The sequence below is a fragment of the Amaranthus tricolor genome, chromosome 3 (assembly GCF_026212465.1).
Source record: "Amaranthus tricolor cultivar Red isolate AtriRed21 chromosome 3, ASM2621246v1, whole genome shotgun sequence".
Taxonomy (NCBI): Eukaryota; Viridiplantae; Streptophyta; class Magnoliopsida; order Caryophyllales; family Amaranthaceae; genus Amaranthus; species Amaranthus tricolor.
The window spans coordinates 8,104,859-8,114,858 of record NC_080049.1 but is presented as its reverse complement, the minus strand read 5'-3'; the positions used below and the strand labels follow the sequence as shown (position 1 = coordinate 8,114,858).

General features: G+C 32.8%; 2 protein-coding genes across 2 annotated transcripts in view; both read right to left on the bottom strand.

Annotated features, from left to right (window-relative positions):
* Window positions 1-279: 279 nt before the first annotated feature.
* LOC130808301 (RING-H2 finger protein ATL1-like) lies at window positions 280-784 on the bottom strand. The gene has a single exon (XM_057673780.1). The coding sequence runs from the start codon at window positions 782-784 to the stop codon at window positions 320-322; it is 465 nt and encodes a 154-aa protein (XP_057529763.1). The 3' UTR covers window positions 280-319.
* A 1,479-nt stretch (window positions 785-2,263) lies between these two features.
* LOC130809425 (probable histone-arginine methyltransferase CARM1) overlaps window positions 2,264-10,000 on the bottom strand; it is a 16,926-nt gene continuing 9,189 nt past the window's right edge. The window contains exons 8-13 of the mRNA XM_057675209.1: window positions 8,672-8,755; window positions 5,492-5,569; window positions 4,139-4,242; window positions 3,880-4,052; window positions 3,638-3,795; window positions 2,264-2,747 (exon numbers count right to left, since the gene is read on the bottom strand). Of these exons, the coding sequence (XP_057531192.1) occupies window positions 2,724-2,747; window positions 3,638-3,795; window positions 3,880-4,052; window positions 4,139-4,242; window positions 5,492-5,569; window positions 8,672-8,755 (621 nt within the window). The 3' untranslated portion in view covers window positions 2,264-2,723. The remainder of the gene's footprint in view (window positions 2,748-3,637; window positions 3,796-3,879; window positions 4,053-4,138; window positions 4,243-5,491; window positions 5,570-8,671; window positions 8,756-10,000) is intronic.

Genomic DNA, 10,000 nt, shown 5'->3' with positions numbered 1-10,000 from the left:
TTAATATTAATAAGACTTTTAATCAAATAAATACTTCTTCTATTTGATTTATTTGTCTTATTTGATTTTTAACACTATTTATCAATCACTTTTATTATGTGATTTGTTCTATAAATTACAACATAGTCATGTGAAATCTTGTTTAATTCGTCTTATTGTAAATTTTATTAATATGAACTTTTTATAATTTTTACTCAAGCATGATTAGAGATATTTAAGATTGAAAACGTGCATTAGTAAATGTGCCAAAACCAAATGATAAAAGAGAGAATAGGAGGAAGGTACTATTTATCACAAACTATACATCATAAAACAAAAATCAAACAGTAGGAAGAACAACCCAAAAGATCTTCCTACAAACAGGGCAACTCTGTTTTTTCATAAACCATTGATCAATACAATCAGAATGAAACACATGATCACATTCAGGAAGAACTTTACACATCTCATCATCTTCATAACCTTCTCTTAAGCAAATTGAACACCCACTTCCTCGAATCGAGTCTGGATCTCGACCCTTAGACAATTCCATGAATTTCATAGCTGGTATAAGATCAATCAATTTCAAACCATGGTTTTCTTCATGATTTTCGGTGATATGATCTTCATCTTGTTGATGTAGCAATGCAACATCTAAATGATGATGATTCAGGGATTCAATGTCTGTGTTTTGGGTTTTAGTTTTGCAGATGTAAACAATGAAAGTGGTGGCAAAAAGAATGATGTTTAAAAGTAAGCCAACTCCTGCAATGTAGAAAAACTCACTCTTGTCAAAGCTAGACATTTTTATTTGTGTTTTTGTGATAACAGAAACTAATTCTGATTCTAACCAGCTATTGGGTTTATTAATAATAATGTTTATCCTTATGAGAATTCATTCAAATTATTTTAGGTGAAATTTAATAAAAGGTGAAATTAAATTGAAAAATAAGACAAAAACAAGTGTATGAAAGAAATGAATAGTTAAAATGGAGAAAGATAATAAGTTTATTGATAAAATTTAAAGAAAAAAGTAGAATTTTTGCTAAAAAAAATATAAAATAAATTAAAATGAAAAGAGACGTAAATTTGCAATATAATATATTTTGGTAGTGCATTAATTGGGATTCTTGTAATGATGTAATTGGTGCATGATCAATTAAAAATGTACTATAATATTAAGTGGAGTAATAATCATTGATACAATGAACTTTTAAATATTAGAATTAATGTGTAAAATAATCAATCATGTTGATGAGGTGGATAGGGAATCTAAATATACTTTACTTGTATTATGTCTCTTTCTCTTAGTATTTGCGACATTTGATTAACAAAATTCTTATAAAGAAATAATTAAAGAGGATAAATTATAATATTTGTTTCAAAAATAAAAAATAGTTTTTTAATTGAGGAAGTTCAACAGGATCTAATTGGTTTGAGTTTTTTATGATTTATAAATGGTTAGTTACATATTTAAATATTATTGCTATCAAATTACTACTAACTCGTGATTTAATTCATTATTAGTTCAAGTTATTTAAGTTGGTTTTAAAGTTTCACATAGTAAGAGTTTCGAGTCTAAGTATCAATTTAATGGTTAAAATGACATTCAAAGAATTTGTCAATTTTCTCTCCACCTTTGCACGCACCTCGTCTGTCAATTATGTTGATACAGTAAATAGTACTCCCTCCTATTTAGCTTATGTGTCTCATTTCCTTTTATGGTTAAGTCACCTTAATTGTCCCATTTCTATTTTTGGTATGGGTTTTTGATTTTTATGCCCTTAATAGCTTTATCCTATTTTCAATTATACCCTCCATTACCCATACTAATTTTCCTCCCTTACATTAAAAACTCATAATACTACTCTCTTTCCTACCCTTAGGGTCCTACTTTTGACTCTCCTTAAAATTCGTGAAAAGTCAAATGAGACTCTTAAGGTGAATAGGAGGGAGTATTAAACTAATCTCTATTTCAAAGTTACATCAGATTAAAAGACCACCTCAAAAGAAGTTATATCAAACAACAATGTGATAGAGGGAACATTCAATGTCAAATCTCCTTTATAATAATCGGTGCAATGGCATGATCTATATAGAATTTTATTTGATTAAAGTTGTAATGGATTTGATCAAATGTTACTAGTTGTCATATGACATTTTTATCAATGAATTATTAGGCTCTTTTCAAAAAAAAAGACATTAAACTTGATTTTGAACCTATTCAAAACACCTGACCTAAAATTAATCCGATGGCCCAAGGCAAAGTACAGTCGATTTGCACAACTCCATCTGCATCATTATTTATTTACTTTTCAATCATACTATACTTCACTCTACCTCTGTAGGAAGTAAAGTAATGTAATGTGTACACCTAGACCTGGTACATTGCTTTATCAAAGATTCCATTGAAGACTGCTCTAAGCTAATATTTACAACAATTAGATTCTAAATCATTAACAATTAATATCAAAATATCACAGGGGTTAACATCATCAGAGCACGTCTGGTTAAAAGGGGGCAGAGGGTGCTCGAGTGTGCCAACGCCATGAATGATAGCTTTCCACAGTATTGTAAAAGAAGAAACGATTCTAGTGATGAATATGGCCGTGAAATTTTTTCTCACTTGCCTTTTTCTATGTACATGCTAAACAACAATCTGTGAGGGTTGAATCTTCAGCAATTTCTGCTGTATTTTAATGAACATCTGCGTTTTCCAAGTCTTCTTGTAGTAAAGTCGGCTCCTAAATGATCAATTGATTCATTTCCTGTAATGCAAGATCGCATATATGAAGCAATACCAAAGAAACCCAGAAATATCTGATACAGTTGAGCCAAGACTACAAAATTTATGGTTGAAGACCAACGTAAATTCATCTTTTACAGCTTTTGAGCCGTAAATAAGGTCCATAACATGACCATAAACAAGTTTGTTGCTCATAATTATCAGTTCATCACTTAGCTTAATTGGATTAGTGTGTTGCTGGTTTGTGTAGATAAATTCTGAACGAGTAATCAGGGTCAATTGGACAACTGCATCATGACACAAACTCAAACCACTCAACAGAATCTCATTGGCTTAGCCCTATAATTTTTGCTGCCAATGATGGGTTAGTTTCTACTGCATCACTCATGCTAGGAATGGGTGCATTAAGTCAAGACATTAATGCCATGATCCTAACTGGGTTTCTGTGCCTGCTATTCACGTCATTTACCAAGGGTCTTGGTCAGTTTACTTCATTGTCAGTGTCTCACAAAGTTCACAAAAATAACCATCCTATCAAACGAGCGAGTCTCATCCGCTCCTCGTCCTATGTTTCCCTTGACGTTGAATCAGATTCTTATTCTTCCGTCAATGACACATCGTCTATTCATTTCTCTCATACCCAAAAAACTCTCACTTCCGTGTTGAAGGAGAAAGACCTTGAATCTCTTTTGAACCTTGGTGGTGTAAAGCATATTGCATCAAACTTGTGCATCGATGACACACTTGGTTTAAGTAGCATCGACACTCATGGTCTTATGCTTCGTAAGGCTTTTTATGGGTCCAATGTTTACCAAAGACCATCTAAAAGAACCTTCATTAGTTTCAACATTGAAGCTTTTAAAGATAGTTTAGGTTTAAGTTTATATCTCTGAGATTAAGTGTAAATGGTACCTCTATAAGCTGTTGTGGTTGCTGATCTTGAGCTGCTGCATTTGACTGAGTTTGTATGTACGGTTGGGACATTCTATAATAGAGGTCCTTCAATTCTATCCTTCCATAAGAAGTTTGATGGGTTCCTCGTGGCTCAGCACCAGCACCACACATTTCAGCTACACGGGAGTACAGCACATCAAACTAAAGCAATTGAAGCATATAAAGCATAGCAGTGCCGCAATGAAGGAACAAATGCCAACCTGACAATTCAAGATATAAGGTATAGCTCTGATTATCGTGAGCAACCATGTGCAGGTGACCTGTAATTTCTTGTCCAGCCATGACATATAAAGGTTTTGCAAGAAGACAACGTAATTTGAACCAGTATATAGTCGGATAACCAGTTGCAGTGATGAGCAACCTTGGGACCGAACTGTGCAAGGAAGTCATAATAAATCAAAATTCAGAACACATAGAATAGCATTAAATGCTAGACTGGTTCCAAAAATAGTTGGCTACCTTTCATCAAACAAAACATCAAACCAACAAGCTAATCCATGCACTTTTTTATCCACTTTAGCTGTAAATTTTAATGGAATTTCAATATCATATAATTGCTCCTCCTGCGAATACTCTCAAAAGTCATTGTCAATAATCTAGAATACTCTGTACAAAATAGCCTTGTATACACCTCAGCTGTAAATTTTAATGGAATGTCAAGTGACAACCAGACTCTGTACAACATAATTCAAAAATTAACAAAGAGCTCTAAAATACTATAACACTGACTACACAAAACTCCTTTTTTCTCATCAAAGCAACCTTTGGCTTCTATATGAAGTAGAAAAAGGACGATAGTGAAAATTTTCTTTTAGTACAAAATGATTTATGATTGAATTTACCAAAATGATTACCAAGCCAGACTCTACAAAATGAGAGAAGAGAAGCTAAATCAAGTAAACTTCCTATTGTGCAATTTTTTTCTGAAAAGAACATTCCTATCTAATAATGCCCTTACATAGCAAATTGAAGATAACATGACCTACCAAAGATACATGCTCTACCCCACAATTTTCCCATCACCAAACTGCTAGGATAAAGCAGATGATCAGGAATCCTATCAAGAAAAAGTCAGAACCTTTCCACAAATTCTAACTGAAAGTCAATCACTTACTCCATTCATATTCTAGAACAAAGTCCAAACCTCTTGAAGTTGAAGATCAAATAAGGGAAAGGGGAGATATGCAAAGCCTCAAACCTCAAGAAACCCACTTAGAGACAATGTGAGACACCCTCTAGTTCATTTCCACCTAAAGTAAAAAGCTCAACCTAAAACCTTTGGCCAACAAAAACTCTAATTAACTGTTGTAAGTATAGATTAAAAAAATTTCATTATAAAAGCTTCACAATATCAAGAAAATTTGCTAACATTAAACTTTTACGAAACCCTCCGGGCTCTAAGAGAGAATACAACATGATGACAAGAAAAGGTGACCTAGGAAAATCAACCAAAAAACTGCTCTTTTATTTACATTATGCATTGAAGGTAAAGCTTAGAGCATATATAATCTCAAATAGTGTAATTGGAAAATTTGCATCCCATAACATAAGCTAGAGGTGTGTAAGATAACAATTCCTATATTATACTGATGTTATTACATTGGATATATTTTAAGTCATATTTATAACATCTTTTAACCGCATATGTCATGTTACCCTCCAGAGGTAGAGATAGATAAAATTGCATTGAATTGCATAACAAAATCCAACTGCAGGAAAAGTCCTCTATTCTGAAAATGAACAAACTTTTAAAAGAGAAATATATAAAAAAAAATTACATGTGAATCAGTCAATGACAATGTAAAACAGAACCTTAATGGAAGTTAAATCTAAAACATGACATATAGCGGGTGCCACAAGAAGCTTTGGGTCAAAAGTATCTACGACAGGCTGCAAAACAGCAACAATACAAACCGTTATTAAAAAACAATATGGACCAATAATCACAAGATTAGCATGCATACAGATAAATAATTACACTATAAAGAACCCAACAAAGCAATATGGAGTAGGAAAACAAGTGACAAATATTTATTTCAGTTTTTTTACATACCATCATAAAGCATAAAGTTCAGTGTAGCAGCTATGACAATATATCATATGCACAAAGAAGTAATCGCGAATGTAGTGATGATTGCGCTTACGGTCGCAATATTGTGAACGGCACCTTGAGGTGTTTAGGTTTGTTTCGCGAATATCATAATTTGAATTGTTAACTTGAAAAAAAATATTTTTATCATAGTGACTCAACTTTATTAATGGGAAACTTGTCAAAACTAAAGCACAGGTTTGGGATGAGAAATCCCTAAAAATAAGCTAATAGTCTACACTAGAATCCCCTAATTACTCCTATAAGAGTAGCGTGCTTAAAAAGACATTTGCTTTTGCCCATAGAGACGCTAAGAACTTAGCTTTTCTAATTAATGATTTCCAACGGAAGGGAACAATCATTAAAAATTCGTCTAAAACCAAAGCATTACATAACAGCTTCATCTCCATAAATTTTTGAGCTCCCTCTTATTTCCAAAGCTCGGGTGATTAAAGAATAGAAAATCCCCAATCCTCCTCAGAGCTACCCAAAGATCTCCACTTATCTGAAAAAGTCTACCCCATAGTTCTCACGTGAAATTACAATGCAAAAAGAAATGATCATCATCCTCTCCATCAACCAAGCACATTACACATTGATGCGGACTCAAAGCTTAATCATGTTTTCAAATTTAGAGATTTGGAGATTCTCCATAGTATTGAGTTTCCCTAATACAATCAACCACACAAAAGCTCTAATCTTATAAAACTTATGAAAAAGATAATAATATGTTAGGATACAACTTATTAATAGTTGCTACTCCATGATTTTAAATCACGGGTTACGTACCAAGGTTTTGCAGAACGTTAAGCTCAAAATTCATTTTAAAGCGGTCGTTATGTAACATACAACCTTATTTTTATTCTATTATGTGTGATGTGAGAGTCCTAATAGAAATGTCACAAAGGTAATTCATAACATTAAAACCGTTTACAACGATTTAAATGGTGGGTATGGTGTCTAATTTGTCGTAGTTTGGCTAGGGGAAATCACATGTCAAGGTTCATGGTAATGCTTGTCCAATCCCAAACTTATTTCTCTTTCTTCAATTCCTTACCACCTATCATCACTTAAGAAACCGGCAATAGGTGTTTATTAAAATCTGTGAGAAAAAAAAAAGCATGTTTAAGGAGGAAGCTCCTAGCATAAAACGACATGGTGCTTTTCATGGATATAACCTTTTTGACAAAAATAATGAAATTTGAGAAATATCTCATGCTCCTTATGAGCCTTTCTTGGTGAAGAGTTTAACCCTTTATGGATTCCCATCAACCATTCTTACCATGAATTGAAATGTAGATCTTGATTTGAGTGATTTTGCTATCAAGTACTATCGTTAAAAGATCATGTTCTTTAATTATAACCTCGTAAACTAACTTTTTTAGTTCTATTCACTTATTGTAACTCAAGCAAGTGTCCAATAGCTTTGCTTTTTCAAGCTAATTCAAGCAAGAAAGAGAAAAAGATGAAGAAAGATTGACAAAAACATCTCTTGTAATTGAAAACATTTGACCTGACAAATCACAAAATTTTAAGATCCGATATATCAATAATAAATAAGATTAATAAATAGATGTGTGGCCTATGCCACAAGCTGATTTGAAAATTTTAATATATTATCCTCCGATTTTTAATAGCTACCCCAAAAAGCTCTCACATAAAAAGTTGAAATTTAGCTATAATAAAAAACAGGAGTAGTACATGAACGTTTTCAATAAATAAAATTTAGTTTTTAAAAATAAACATGATGCAAAGATAAGCTATGATTTTTAATCTTAAATAAGCTCCATTTTACATGATTCCAAATGCATGTATATCACATAAATATTCTTGGTAATCCTTAATCATAGGAGACATTTGGATCTAAAAGAAATGCCAGGAATCAAATCTTGGGTGAATTTATTGGGAATTATGTGTAATAATATATGATTAGATACATAGAAACCTAGTAGCCTCACTCTGTAACCCTCAGAACTTCCATCCCATATTGCTATCAAAATGCAACCCAAACCGCTCAAAGTGTCATCTCGATTGTGCAAACCTTCAACCAATATTACTAAAGGTTTTCTAGCAGTGTAAAATATCATGCATCGAAGTTGTATAGTAATTTTTTTAGCTTATCACAACCGAAATACAAGCCAAAACAACCACGAAACCGTCCACATTAACCACAAAAGTTTTCACGCCAACCCATCCAATATTTTGCACTCTGTTCTCTAGCCTCAATTTAAAAATTAAAGGAAAGAGAAGGAGGAAATTGAAGAGATAAAGCCTTCAAAATCAAAGTAGTATGCTTAAAAACTATATTGGAGCACAAAAATCAAAATTGTTTTCTTTTGTTTCATAATTTATGTTCAATATATAATGAATCTCATTCCCATTCATTCTCGAGTCACTCCAACATATAATCACATTATCAACCCTGATTTCAAAATCAAAGTAGTATGCTTAAAAACTAAACCAAGTTTTCATATCAAGAACCATTTTTTGCATTCTTTTGCTTTGTCTTTGTTTTAGTTTTTACTTCTTTTGTTAACTCAATACTATGTTATCGACTTATAGAGTTATCATATAACTTTATGTGATAAAGTAATGCTTTAACTTCTAAGTATTAAACTCCCAATTCCTAGGAACAGAATCAATCATAGGTTAGAAATGCATTGTGCAAACATGCACAATATACAATCTTATGATGGTAGATTCAAGATTTGGTAATCAACTGTAATAAAATGGATTTGAGGCCATGTTATTGGACTTTGTCTCACATTGGTCATATAGGTAACTGATGTGGTGTTTATAGAGTAAAATGGGCTCTCCTAACTACTAGGCTAGTCTTTTAGGTGAATTCTTGTTTGTTCTATAGCATGTTTAGGTAGGTCAAAGTAAAAATAATTACCCATTACCTGTGAGAAGTAACCCTGGCATACTGATTCATACAGAGAGGTCAAATCCACACCAAAATAATTTTCCTGCCGCCAGAAGAGTGCCTGAAAAAGTACAAAATCAAGTTCATGTTTAGCTCATGCATAAACAAGGTACAAGAAGTCAAGAAAAACCAAAAGAAATGCCATCAAGAAAACCCGAATTGCATATACCAAAATCTTGATCCACACTAAACAATAATGCCAATGCCAAAATCTTGACCCACACTAAGCAAAAAATCCATCAAGAAAAACACGAATTTCTTAATCTGAAGTCCCAAAATAATTCATATGTCCTTTTTCAGACCTATTGTTGTCACCAGTGGGCAAATTTTTTAGATGATACTAGCAACAGGAAATCACTTATCCAAATTAAACCTAGTACCACACAGTTTTCACCTATGATTATGAAGGAACAAAAGCAAAGGAGTTTTATTTAACATAGTAATGCAGTAAGGCCTCAAGCCAGCAATCAGAAGTCCCTTCTTAAGATAAACTAAGATTGCACGGATTAGAGAACACAATCAAGTTGGAATCCTGAAAATTTGCATAAGCAAGAGCAATAACTAAGCACAAAACTCAAAGCTCCAGAGGATGCTCTAATAAGTAAACATAATGTACATTGATGAGTGTAAGCCCAGAATATAGGAGAGAACAAACATAAATGGACTATGGACACAAGTTATTCACTCATACAACTATCAAATGACCTGAGAATATTACAAAGGCTGCCCATAAAAATCAATAACACAATGATTACTAACTCTATCATCAAAGAGATATGGAAAAGATGACTATATAACATATAATTAGAATCTCAATGAAAAAGAAAACACCCCAATTCAAACGAGAACACTTGGAGTTTAATAGGTCTGATAAGAAATGGATCCATTGCAAGCCCTATGGCCTTACCTAACACCCACTTTCACCCATTGTTTCTAGACCCAACAAAAACCCAAACCCACACACATTCAATCCAAAAGTGATTCAACATCTCGTATGAATCCCGGATAAGCACACAAAACCAAACTTGTGATTGACCTGATATTAACCAACAACCCGATTTAACCAAATATCAATCCAACCCTCATCAAACGTCATCCCGAACAACAATGGAGCCAAACTCCAAACTGAATTGCAGAAGATTTGTTATTGAGTGACTGAAATGCAACCCACACTGGTAGATGATCCAACATAATTACATAGTACAAAAAACAATTTTAGACTCAAGTTCAATCAAATAGAATTTCAGATAACTGAAATTTGTAAGGCAACATACTCCTAAGAGAACGAAAACATGTCCAATAATAA

What these genes read in the sequence shown, in the direction of transcription:
- LOC130808301 (XM_057673780.1), bottom strand. Translation starts at nt 784, where the DNA reads ATGTCTAGCTTTGACAAGAGTGAGTTTTTCTACATTGCAGGAGTTGGC.